The sequence below is a fragment of the Lemur catta genome, chromosome 15, assembly GCF_020740605.2.
Source record: "Lemur catta isolate mLemCat1 chromosome 15, mLemCat1.pri, whole genome shotgun sequence".
NCBI lineage: Eukaryota > Metazoa > Chordata > Mammalia > Primates > Lemuridae > Lemur > Lemur catta.
This window is the reverse complement of record NC_059142.1, coordinates 55,264,822-55,277,226: the sequence shown is the minus strand read 5'-3', so window position 1 is coordinate 55,277,226 and position 12,405 is coordinate 55,264,822. Positions and strand designations below refer to the sequence as shown.

Below are 12,405 nucleotides of genomic sequence, written 5' to 3'. Positions count from 1 at the left end.
TGGCCGAGGGCGGGGGGACAGAACAGGGTCTCCCCGAGCAGTGAGGCGCTTGCGCGGGCACAGGGCCGCCTCTGGGCCCGCGCTTTCCGGCAGCCCCGGAACCGGCAACACGGCTTCTGGGCGTGCGCGGAGCTGCGGCGCGCTGGCCGTGCAGCCTCGACGCCAGCCGGACCTAGCCGGGCCCCAACAGCTCCCCATCCAGGGGCAACGTCTGGGGGCGCAACGACGAAATCCCATCCCTGGAGTGCAGGGTAAGACGCCAACCAGGGCGGAGGACGTCGAGGTTTCGCCAAGGCCCATCAGAGGAAAAAGCCCAGACCCTCGCGGGCACCGTCGCATTTTCTCGGTCTGCTCCCAAACGTCGGCCCTAGGGTTTGCAGTCCGTCCGCTGCGGCCCCCGGTTGGCCGCTCCCGGGGAGTGCTGGCGGGCCGGCAGACGCCCCTGCTCCCCGAGGCTCTGCTTTCCCCAGCCTCGCCTCCTCCAATGACCCCGCAGGCTCCTGCACCTAGGTTTTCCTGACCTCTAAGAGGGGAGACTGGACTTCGGCGCTTAGTGTGAACGACTCTCAAGGGAATGGCACTAGCTTAGGGACTTCCAGTTTGGAACTAACTCGAGGACCCTGGCATCCCAGCGAAAAGTCACTTCAATTCCTTCCGCTTGGGGGCGGGGTAGGAAATGAGAAAGAACGCGAAGTGCCAGAGTCCGAGGCGTTCCTGGAGCTTCCCTGGGATGGGGGAGAGTCTGCCTGGGGTCCAGGAGGAGGCGGAGGATTGTGGCATCCCGCACAGCTGGCGGCCGAAGCGCCAGCCCCGGCGGAGCTCGGGTTCAAGGCAGCCGAGGGAGTCGGGCGACCTCGCTGCCCGCAGGCTCTGGTGCCACCATTCCTCGCCTCGCCCAGCCTCACCTCGAGTTTTCCCGTGGGAGGGTGCGTGCTCCCTTCCTTCCCGATGGGCGCTGGGTCTCGGGAGGAGGGGTGCGCACGGGCCGGGTCCAGTAACTGGTAGGCCAAGCCTCTCTCAGTGCAGACAGAATGGGGGGTCAAACTCTCCACCTGGGGCATGCTGAGCCACAGGTTGCCGCCAAGGGGTTGAGCCGTCGGGGACAGCAACGATGCACCAGAGTCCCCGCGCCCTGGACGTGAGGGGCTTCTGTTAACACCCTCATCTCGGGTGGGGCTCCAAGACCTTGACCGCTGGGAGACCCACTTGTCCCAGGCTGCTCTGCCGCCACACCCCGTCGCCCATCCCCCTCCTCGCCTCTCGCAGTCGCGCCCCTGGTTGTGCCTAGTGTCTGTCCGCTCTGAGGCCCTTGTCCCCGGACGGCGAGACCGGAGCGCCCAGACCCAGCGACTCCCGGACTCCTTACAGGCCGCAGCTCTCCAGCCCACCCTGCTCCCTAAGGGCCCCCTGGGGCTCCCGGAGCCGGCTTTCCGCGAGCAACACCAGGCGGCATTTCTGGGAAGGGGTGTGTGCCCGCGCGCATTGGGGGGGAGGAGGAGAGAGAGAGAGTGTATGTGTGTTGGGAGTGGAAATCCGCCCCGCGGCGCGCATGCGTGCTGGCTCGGGCGCTGTGCGCGTGCTCCTGCCGGCACCGCACCCGCAGCGCGGCCGGCCTACGCTCTCCGAGGGGCTGCCCGAGCGCTTTCCCCGCTAGCCCACTGGGCCCAACCCATCCTGGGGCAGACGCTGCAAGGGGCGAATCTAATCTGCGTCTAAGCAGTACACAGTTGGTTTCCCAGGGAGGATAGGTGTGTGCCGCGCCCCCTCTCGTGGGTGCCCCTCATTGGGAAGCAGTGACAACTTGAGCTGACACTGGGTTCCCCGGGGAAAGTCACCCAAAGCAGAACCCCTGGATCCCGTTAGCCTGTCCTGGTCCCGGGACACCAAAATAGCAAAATAGTAACAGTAATAATTAACGTTTATCGAGCGTTTGCCTGTGCCTGACAGTGTGCTAGTGCTGACATGGTATCTCATTTAACCCTCCCATGGACTCTGCTGGGAAAGCATGCTAATAGCCCTTAGCATGAAGCATGAAGTTGAAGCACAGAGAGGTTAGGTCACCTGCAGAAGGGCACACAGCTAGCAAGTGGATTTGAACCCAAGCAGGCTGGCCCCAGAGCTCACGTTTCTAGTCACTATGCTCTTCAGTAAAGGAAAAGCAAAGACTCCCACCAACATCAGCCTCCAGCGGGGTTGAATGTGCTCCTAGAAGCCCTTCCTGTCTCTGTTCTTCCAGCCTCATCTTTTGTGCTGAGGGCTCTGAGAAGTCTCCCTGATAGGGGGTATTGTGGTGGCTGGTTCCAAGAGATTCCACCAGCCTTTTCTTACCTCAAATTCTTTCCTGGAGCCCCGGAGGAAGTGAAATGTTGGGAGCATCCAAAAGTCCCTGTTGTGGGGTATTAGAGACTTGAGCTCAGGACCTCTCAGGCTGAATCCCTACGGTGTGCCTCTGGACAAGTTACTTGGCCTTACGGTCCCTCAGTTTCTCGTATCTAAAGTGGGGGTAGTATGACTTCTTACCTGGTGGTTGTGACTCTTACCTGGGATGATGCAGGTGCTGGATGATGCAACTGCTCAGTAGATGATGCTAAACTTCAAGGAAAGATTTTCCTCCCATGGCGCGGAGGGGAGGGGAGGAGGTTTGATTTCAATTCCTGTAGTTTAAGGCAGAAGTCAAAGGTTACGTGGCCTCTATGCAGAGTGTGTGCGCCTTGTAGGATTCGATTGTAAAGTGGTCAGCCCCTTCTTAAACTGTGCGGCAGGTTCTGCTGCTTCTCTAGGAGGATCTGAATGTCTACTAGGGAGGAGGAGAGGACCGGAAAGGTGGGAACCAAGGCCAGAAACCTGGGCAGCCTCACCTCCAGTTTCCCACCAGCCAGACCAGGCCAGGCCTTCGGACCTTTTTCCACAGTGTCGGTCACCTCTGCGGCGTTCCCGCAGCAGACGGCGCCCAGCCCTGGCTCGGCGTCAGGGAGCAGAGCAAGGGAGCGCGCGACCGGCTCCGGGCTGCGGGAGGTAAGCCACGGGCCACAGCCGCTGTACACGCTGCCGGCCACCGCCCACACCGCCACGCCCCGGAGCCGCCCGGCTCGCTTCACAGCCCTGCAGCCGGCCCGCCGAAGTCCAGCGGTTGACTCCAAACCCGCCCGCGTGCGCGGCCGAGACCGATCGGGCAGGTCCGACACCCGCCACGCCGCGGAGTTGAAACGCTCCCCAAGGACGAGCCGAGGCCGCGCCGCAACCTCGAGCTAGAGCACACTCTCAGGGTTGCTGGTCTGGCCGGCCACCCCGAGCCCAGCGCCCGCCGGGCCGCCCGGGTCTGCTCCTCTCCCCCGACCGCGCCAGCTTCGGGCCTCCCCCCCCCCCGCGGAGGATGCGTCGGGGAGCGGCGGGTCCAGGGAGGCCTAAGAGGGCCCCAGACCAGGCGCGGCCTCAGTGCTTTCGGAAGGCGGGGGCGTGAAGTGCAGGGTCCCACACCATCTAGAGGCTGGGGCCGAGGACTGGGCGGGTTCCCAGGAGCAGGTTGGAGGTCGCGAAGGGCAGTCGCAGGCCGCGCGCCTGGGTCACGAGGAGGGGTGCGGAATAGGGAGGAAGAACCAGGGATGAGGGTAAGCAGGTGTCCCCAGGCGCACCGGCGCCCGCATTTCCGTAAACAAAGAAACAGTGCAGCTCTTGAGGTGGGGGTCGGCCGTTAAGAGAATCGCAAACAATTTCCTTCATAAAAATGCGATCTGAGAGCATTTGATTTCCACTTTCACTCCCCCCCAACACACGCACAGTCTCCAAAGACACTCAAATTGCAGCCATATGGGGCTAAAGTAATAGGAAGCAGTTACCTTATTTACTGCAGAGGCGGCGCATGCGAACCTGGCGGCCGCGGACCGCCGGCGACGGGACTAAGAGCAGTGTGTTCTCGCTCTTTGAAACTTTGTTTACTCCTGGGAGGTTCACGTGGGAAAAGCCATTACCTAACTTTGAACGGGGACAGCGGTTGTACGGAAGAAAGAAGGGAAGTGTCGACAATTGAGTTGTAGGGGATGGGAGGGTTCATAAGAAATTGGGGAGTGAGGATCCTCCTTCCCTTGGTTCCTAAGAAAGTGCCACCAGCTGCGGGTCCGAAAGGACTGGTCCACACTCGGCGGAATGACCCCAATGCTAGTGCCCTATCTGGGTACACAGGCATCCCCCATGCCCACCAACCCGGAGCCCAGCTCCGGTCTAGTCCCTTTGCCCAGACCGCCGCCTCTTGCGTGTCTCCAAACTGTGGAGGAGTGAGGCCGCCCAGTGACCTGTTTCCACACCGGCTGAACCCTGCTCTCTGCGGGGCAGGGCGAGAGGACCCTCCCCGTCACTCCCCGGTCATCTTCCTCTGTGGGACAGAGGGACAGAGCACGTCTGCTGCGACCTAGCGCTGGCTTAGGTCTGACTCCAGCTTATTCTGTTCCCCTCTCGTCTCCTTCTGAATCGTGTTCCACCTTTGCCTCGGGCTCTGCAGGAGCCCCGACGTTTGCAAACTCCCACACCTGGAGAGCCTGAATTTTGTTCGGAGCGAGCGTTTCCGAAAGAATCGTCGTCAGAAACAAAGATGGGCGGGAAAAATGGGTTGGAGAAGCGAAAATAATTACCAAAGACCCCCTAGAGGAGGGGCTGGGGTTTCATTTCTTCACTTCAAGCTTAAGAGGTATTTAGAGAAAGAAGTAAAAATGAGGCTGAGAGAGGGAAACAGGAAAGAAGGAAGGAAGGAAAGGAGAGAGAAGAAAAGGGAAAGAACACAGGGAGGGAGAACCAGAGCGAGATTTTTCAGCGTGAAACTAAAACCCTCGACCTCTGCACGCCTGGTGCAAACCCCAGGGTCTGCGAAGGCACCAGCCCAAGCCCAGCCGGGGATAGGGCTCCGGAAACCCTATCTGAAGGAAAACCACCACTCTTCGCGGGTGCAAGTGACTTTCCAGGGGTGAGGGGAGGGCAGCAGGCGAGGTGGGTCGGTCCCCAGCCCACCCTGGGTAGGCTCCCTCCCTCCAGCCTCCGGAGTGGCCCTGGAGCGGCCGTTGAGTGCAGGGGGCCGGCGCGGGGTTTGGGGTGGCCCCGCAGCCACCGCCCGGCGAGCAGCGGCTTTCAGGAGGGGGCGGGCGGGACGTGCAGAGCGACCCGGGCCCGGGGCGGAGGGTGGGCTTTCTCTGGGCGGGGAAACCAGACACTTATAGGCGGCTGAGGCCGACTTTATTTTTACTGCCCAAACTGTTGGAAAGTATTTAAGCTTAAACAGAAACAGCTGTATTGCTGGCACCGGCAGACGAAACTATTTGTTACCGGGAATGACTTTTTATGATTAAGGACGCGGACGTCGGCGGCCTCTCGCGGGCGGCCGGCGCGGGTCGCAGGGCAATGTGAGCGTCGTCGAGGGGCTGTTCGTTAAGGCAGAATGGCCAGAGAGATGAGACTGTTCACCCAGCGCCCACCGTGTAAAGTTTGGGATCAAAGCCAAAACCTGGAACCGCTGTTTCCCGGGGCGAGGGGAGGACCCAGAGGGAAGGTGGGCCCCGCGCCACGTCTGGCCCACGGGTCGAAGGCTTCGGCGCGCCCACCGCCCGCGCGCACCTCGCTTTGGACAGGAGGCCAGTTTTCCGCTCTGGGCTTCCTGCCCCTTCAAGGCAGACTCCTTGGCTGGCCGCTTCTCTCGCTCTCCGTCTATCGTTCTCTCTCCTCTTTCCCCCTCCCTTCCTTCCACCCCGTCCCTGCCCAAGGGAAAGCACTTCCAGTCAAGAGTTGATCATCGATGTTTTAACTAAATCCTGGGTTCCAACGAGTGGGAATTGAGATTTGGAGCTTGAGCGACAAGAGAAAAGGGTGGGAGGGAGCTGGGCCCGGACTGAGGCTGCTGTCTCCACCGCCGCCGACTACGGGTCACCGCGAGCTGAGCAGGCGGAGGGGTCGGCGTGTACCTGTCCGTGTGCGCGCGCCAAGGCACCGCGGCCCGCCCTTTCCCCCTTCCAGGAGTCCACTATCTCCGCGCGTGAGACCCTCTCGCCAAGCCCGCAGTGGGCCCTGCGACGACCCCTAGCTTCCCGCGCCGCCGTTTCTTCTGGGGTGTCCGCCGCGCGCGCGGGAAGAGCCGTGGACAGGAAGAGCGCGGGAGGGTGCCGGGGTCCGGGGCAGCCGGACGCGCGCCCAGCCGAGCGCTCCAAACCCAGCCAAGCCTCGGCTCTGCCAGGACGGTCGTCCGCGCCCTTGACACGCCCTGGCCCAGGGCAGCGAGGGCCGCGGCTGGGGACGCTCTCGGGCAGGGGCTGGCTGGGCGGCAGCGCGGGCGGGGGGTGGGGGGCAGGGGCAGGTGGCCGCGGGCGTCGGGGACAGTAGGGGTCAGGAAGGAGGCGCGCGACGGCGCCGCGGGGGTCCCCGGCCACGGGAGGGCTCGGGTGGGAAATGCCAGGCATCCATCAGGTCCGCACGCGGCCAGCGCCGGGCGAGCGGTCCAGCCAGCCCGGCTCGCGGGGCCCGGAGGGTGGCCGAGGGCAGGGCTGCGCTACAGGAGACCGAGACACAGGCACATTGATTTGTTAGCGGGACCCGGCTGGCTACAGTGGGGGAGGCCGTTGCCATGGAGACCGGGGGTCGGTGTGCGGCTCGGGGGGAGGGGGCCGAGCGCAGGAGCGGCCGCGGGCGCGTCGCCTGGCCTCGGGGTTCGGGCGCGGCTCGCGGTGGCCCGGCACCTGTGCATTGTGCATTGTGCGGTGCGGGCGGCGGCGGGAGGAGGGGAGGGCGCGAGTCCCAGCGGTGGGGGTGGGGCGGGCCGGGGTCTGCCGAGGGGGCGGAGCCTGACTGACACCGCCGCAGGGGTCCCAGAGAGAGCTGTGGGGGACGCCGAACACCGGAGGGACAACTTGGCGGCGGGGGAGGGGGCCCCGGCGAGGACAGAGGGCAACCGGCCCCCCTGGCCAGCCCCGGAGACTGACAACGGCCAGGCCCGCCTTCCCCTTGGCGTCACTTCCGGCGGTGGCCGCCACCCCCGCCCGCTCTGTCTCTGGAGTCGCCTCGGACTCCGCCCCCTGGCGATTGGAACGCGGGTCACGTAGCAACGCGGGGGAGACAGGGAGAGGGGCGTGGCCCGGAGCTCGGCCAATCAGTGCGTGGGGGCGCAGGCCTCCGGCCGCTCGGCTCTAGCAACGTCGTTAGCAACACGTGGGGCGGGAGGAAGCGCGGGCGGGGGGGCGCGCGGAGCAGCGCGGGGGGGCCGCGGGAGGGCGCGGGCGCGCGGGGAGGGGAGGAGAACTGACGTCAGCGGGAGAGTATTATGGTCTGTCGTGCGCTGGCTGCTGCTTTTCTGCTCCTGGAAGCGGCCGAGGGGGGAAGAGGCGAGTCAACATGGAGCTCTCGGCGGTGGGGGAGCGGGTGTTCGCGGCCGAAGCCCTCCTGAAGCGGCGCATACGGAAAGTAGGTGCCCTGGGCCTCGGGCTCAGCGCGGCGGGCCCTCCCCTCCGCTGGTTCCCTCCCCTGCTGCAGCCCGGCTTCCCTTCCCCCAGGTCCCAGCAGCGGCCGCGGCCGTGGCGGCCGCGGCGGCTCTGAGCCCCAGCGCTTCCCTTAGACTTGCAGCGATGCACAGATTGCACGGGTGGGGGGCGGGGTGGGGGATGGATGCCGGTGCATGCACTTTGTGCAGCCCTAGGTGCAGGGGTGGTGCAGCGAGCGCCTGCGTTTGGCGGTGAGGTTTTGAGCATTCATTTGGTGCATGCATTTTCGCATGTATTTCTTGTGTCCTCGTCATGCATTTCTCCCCATGCACACACACACACACACACACACATTTTCCCCTTTGCATCTGCAGGGACGCATGGAATACCTCGTGAAATGGAAGGGCTGGTCGCAGAAGTAAGTCTGTTAAATGCAATTCTCAAGCCCAGACTGTTATTCGGGAGGTTTCTTTCTTCCTCTTTTTCCCTTTATATTGAAATACAATACAATGCAACGGGAAAAGTTACACACACCCCCTCCGTTCCCCCCCCTGCTCCTGGGACTGATGCCTGCTTCTTCCTGGTTCCTTCAGGTACAGCACCTGGGAGCCGGAAGAGAACATCCTGGATGCTCGCTTGCTGGCAGCCTTTGAGGAAAGGTACAGACCCTTCCAAACCCCAGCCACTCACCTAGAAACATGCAGGGTGGCTTTTCTCCTAGCCTGGACTGGAGTCCCACTTGGTTTTTTTTTTTTTTTTATTCATACACCCTTTCTCCCTCCCTCCTGTCTCTAGGGAACGAGAGATGGAGCTCTATGGCCCCAAAAAGAGAGGACCTAAACCCAAAACGTTCCTCCTCAAGGTAGGTGATGCCAGTGGTGGACAGTGATATTTTTGGGTTACTTTCTGGGAAGGGGGCCCTGAGGGCTATGAGCCAATGTGGTGTCCACACATGTTGCCTCTTTGTAAATCTAGGAGAGAGTCTCCTAACAGGGTGTCACCAAGTTAGTGGCAGCACCAAGGGGTGTCTGGGAGGAGGGGCTCAGCCACACTAGATTTCCTTTAACCTCCTGCCCAGCCTTTCGAAATGGACATGTGAGTGAATACAAGACCTGTGCTTTCTGCAAGCAATTGCTTCCAGGCAGACCTCTGTTCTTTCCCCCATGCTGCCGCCTCTCAGCCCCACCCCCTCTCCATTCACTCAGAAATTCCCAGGCCTCAGAGAGTGAAGTTGGGAGTTTAAGGTTAGAGGAGGGGTCCTGGGGGCAGGGCAGGGCCTGCTCTACTCTTGACACCACCTTCTCTCCTGCAGGCCCAGGCCAAGGCCAAGGCCAAGACTTACGAGTTCCGAAGTGACTCAGCCCGGGGCATTCGGATCCCCTACCCTGGCCGCTCACCCCAGGACCTGGCCTCTACTTCCCGGGCCCGAGAAGGCCTTCGGAACATGGGTCTGTCCCCACCAGGGAGTAGCAGCAGCACCAGCAGCACCTGCCGAGCAGAGCCCCCTCGGGACCGGGACCGGGAGCGGGAGAGGGAGCGGGAACGAGAGAGGGAACGTGAGAGGGAGCGAGAGCGGGCAGCCAGCCGTGTGGATGACAAGCCCAGCTCACCAGGGGACAGCTCGAAGAAGCGAGGCCCCAAGCCCCGGAAGGAGCTCCTGGACCCCTCGCAGAGGCCCTTAGGAGAACCCAGCGATGGCCTCGGAGATTACCTCAAGGGCAGGAAGCTGGACGACACCCCTTCAGGGGCAGGAAAGTTCCCAGCAGGCCACAGTGTGATCCAGCTGGCCCGAAGGCAGGACTCGGACCTGGTGCAGTGTGGTGTGACCAGCCCTAGTTCAGCGGAGACCACGGGCAAGCTGGCTGTGGACACTTTCCCAGCCAGGGTCATAAAGCACAGGCCTGCCTTCCTGGAGGCCAAAGGCCAGGGTGCGCTAGACCCTGGAGGCCCACGGGTCCGGCATGGCTCAGGCACCCCCGGCTCTGTGGGAGGCCTGTACCGGGACATGGGGGCCCAGGGGGGAAGGCCCTCCCTCATCGCCAGGATCCCAGTGGCCAGAATCCTGGGGGACCCTGAGGAAGAGTCCTGGAGCCCCTCCCTGTCTAACCTGGAGAAGGTGGTGGTCACAGACGTGACCTCAAACTTTTTGACCGTCACCATTAAGGAAAGTAACACGGACCAAGGCTTTTTTAAAGAGAAAAGATGAATTGCTGAGTGGGTGAGCCCAGGACAAGAGAGCAGGGGAGAGAGTGAGCGAAAGCTTGGCAAATGCTTTTTATTTCTGGTGGGATGTGGCCGCCTGGCTGGTCCTGTCCCTAACTTCATACCCCCTCAGCCCCTTTCATTCCTCCTTCCCCTCAGTTTTGGTTGAAAAGATTATTTCTAGAGTTATATTTTCTATTAGATGTAAATATGTTATTTAAGAAAAATATCTAAATATATATATTTCAACTCTTGAAGTTGTTTTATTTACACGAGGAGAGAGAGACAGTGTGTTTTAGTTGGGGCAGGCCGGCTGAGCTGGGGCAGGAGGGCCCCCATCCCCCCAGGGCACTAGGAAAGTTGGGGGCCTGGGCCCTGGGTTTCTGATGGTGTCTGGAGGGATGCAGCCAGCCCACCTCGCCCCTCCTCCCTTCTCCGCAGCCCAGTGCCAGATTCCTGGCACCAAGTCAGGGCCCAGATTTTTTCTCCCTTCCCATTGGCCAGCCAGGCCAACAAAAGGTTGGATCCCCAATCAGAAAAAAGGGGGTGGAGTCAGTCTGTTTTTCTTTTTTCTATTTTTTTTTTTTTTAAGATTAAGAAGTCTATTAGGGGGAAAATGTATTAACTTGGATAACCTTTTCGTGTGTGATGTTGAAGGTACAAAGCGGCTGGCTGGCTGGCGCGCGGGAGGGTGGGAACAGGTCCCCCCAGGACGACACCGGGAAATGCACTTTAGGGAGGGGTGTGCGTGTTCTGCACGCAGCTCGTGTGTGTGTGTGTGTGTGTGTCATGTGGATAAAATCTCCCCGTTCCCTCAATTCCTTTCCTTACTCCGCAGAAAGAAAAAGCCAGCGAATCTGTTTACATTCCCGAAATGCCAGGATAAATTGGGAGGATTGCGTGTCAGTGCCCAGAGTGCGAGACAGTTGTACAAGAAAAGTGTTGGGGTGGACTTTTCCCTTTCGCGTCCTCTAGCTTCGCCAGGAGAAGAGACGGCGGCCCCCACCTCCCAGGAAGAGTTGGACAAGCCTGCCCCCGGGAGGGCGGGCCGCTGGCGCTCCGACGGACACGGCTGGACGGGCCACCCTGCGGGACCGCGGAGGGAGGCGCGGCGGGCGGCGGGCGCGGCTGGCAGCGGCGGCCTCGCACCCAGGCCCTCTCCCGGCCGGGCTGGAGCGCGGTGGAGGACCCGGCTGGCGCTCGGGGCCGCGGCAGGACTCGCATCCCTGGCGCTCGGCGGGGCGAGGGGAAGGAGGGCGAGGCAGGGTTTTCATCCAAGAATGCTCATAAGAACTTTTGCTTTTTCCTCCCCCCCTTCTTAAAAGCAAAAACTATAATTTATAGGCCTTTTCAATTCGCAGTGTTCTCTATTTGAACTCGACAAGCTCCGCCAAAGGGGGAGGGAGGAGCGGGAGTTGGGAGTGGAGACGGCCGCGGCGGGGGAGGCCGAGCGCGGCCGCGGGGCCGGGACGCCCCCGCCCCGGCAGACTCTGGGCCACTCTGCGCTCCGAGGGCGCAGAACGTGGGCCCCTCTTTTGACTCAAAAGCACAAATCGGTCCCCTCCACCCCACCCCCGTCCCTTCGAGCTCTGATCCAGCAGCCTCCTGGCCCTCCCCGCCCTTAAAGGGCCAGCGAAGACCTAACTTCCCACTGCTCGTTCAGGGAGGGCCGCTGGGGCCCTGCGCGCCGAAGCAAGCACAGACGCCGGACTCGGGCGAGCGAGGCAGGGGGCGGGTGGGGGAGCTTCGCCGCGGAGAGGGACGGGAGGGAGCCCCAGCCTCGTCCTCGCACTCCCGACTTCCCACCGCCAGCCTCGCAGCCTCTTTTCCAGACTTTCTTGCCTTTAAAGAGAGGCAAAAAGAGGAAATCGGTGTACTACGTGATTTTGTTTGGTTTTGAATATCAAATTGCGCCTATAAAGAGAAGCCCCTGGAATGGGGATTTTTATCTGCTCAAATTTGTAAAACTGGTATTTTAGACTTTGTATAAAGAAGCGCCGTTGACCGAGTGTATCTATTTAAATGTTGACGCTATTTTCAGATGAAACTTCATTGAAGGGACGCGTCAGTTGCTGAGTGGACGGTGACTCAGGGACACAAGTCTTCACCTGGCTGCCGCCTTCCCCTCTGCTCCTGCCTTCGCTCCCACCCCCTGCTCCCTTCCTGGGGCCGCCTTTGCCCCTTCCCTCCGACCTTCCTCCAGCCAGCCTGGTTCTGTTCCCAGCGCCCCTCCATCCTGCCATTTGTCCGTGGCCATGCGTGTGTGTCTCCCTCGCAAGCTCTTGCGACGCTGACCTGGGGTGGGTGGGCAGGGGCCGGGGGTCATGTGCTGGGAGTCTGCAACCGCGTGGTGTGCGCGCCTGTTGGATTTATTTAAGTCTAAGATTTGTACAAATCTCGAATCGATCTCAGCCTCTGCTCAAGAGTGAAGCTTCGGTACTATCCTCTGCGGTCGTGAATGTCTGTATCCAATACCGCTTTTTACGTGTTTAAATATATACTTTGTAAATAGAGACATGTCTCCGTTTTACTCTTTTTTGGTTTGTTCCCTGAGCTGAGGGAAGAGGTGCCCTAGGAGGACAGGACCGATCCTTCCTCTCATTACTCGCCCATCCCCGCGCCCTTGCTCCCTCCGCGGGACGATTCTGGCAAAGGCCGAAGGCCAGTCCCCAACTGGGGGGACCCACCTAGCTGGGAGAGAGCTGGCCTTGGGAGCGAGCAGGGTGTGACTCTCCTCGGGTTTGGCCGTGGCTTT

General features: G+C 61.5%; 1 protein-coding gene across 2 annotated transcripts; it reads left to right on the top strand.

Moving 5' to 3' along the window:
• Nucleotides 1-6,809: 6,809 nt before the first annotated feature.
• CBX8 (chromobox 8) lies at nucleotides 6,810-12,163 on the top strand. Of its 2 annotated transcripts, XM_045525154.1 has the most exons (5): nucleotides 6,810-7,431; nucleotides 7,823-7,866; nucleotides 8,042-8,107; nucleotides 8,244-8,310; nucleotides 8,761-12,163. In XM_045525154.1, exons 1-5 carry the CDS (start codon nucleotides 7,363-7,365, stop codon nucleotides 9,652-9,654), a joined length of 1,140 nt encoding a protein of 379 aa, XP_045381110.1. In that variant the 5' UTR covers nucleotides 6,810-7,362; the 3' UTR covers nucleotides 9,655-12,163. The 2 variants fall into 2 exon arrangements, with proteins under 2 accessions (XP_045381110.1, XP_045381109.1); XM_045525153.1 differs by lacking the exon at nucleotides 6,810-7,431 and having other exon boundaries at nucleotides 7,449-7,866; nucleotides 8,761-9,902.
• Nucleotides 12,164-12,405: the final 242 nt, after the last annotated feature.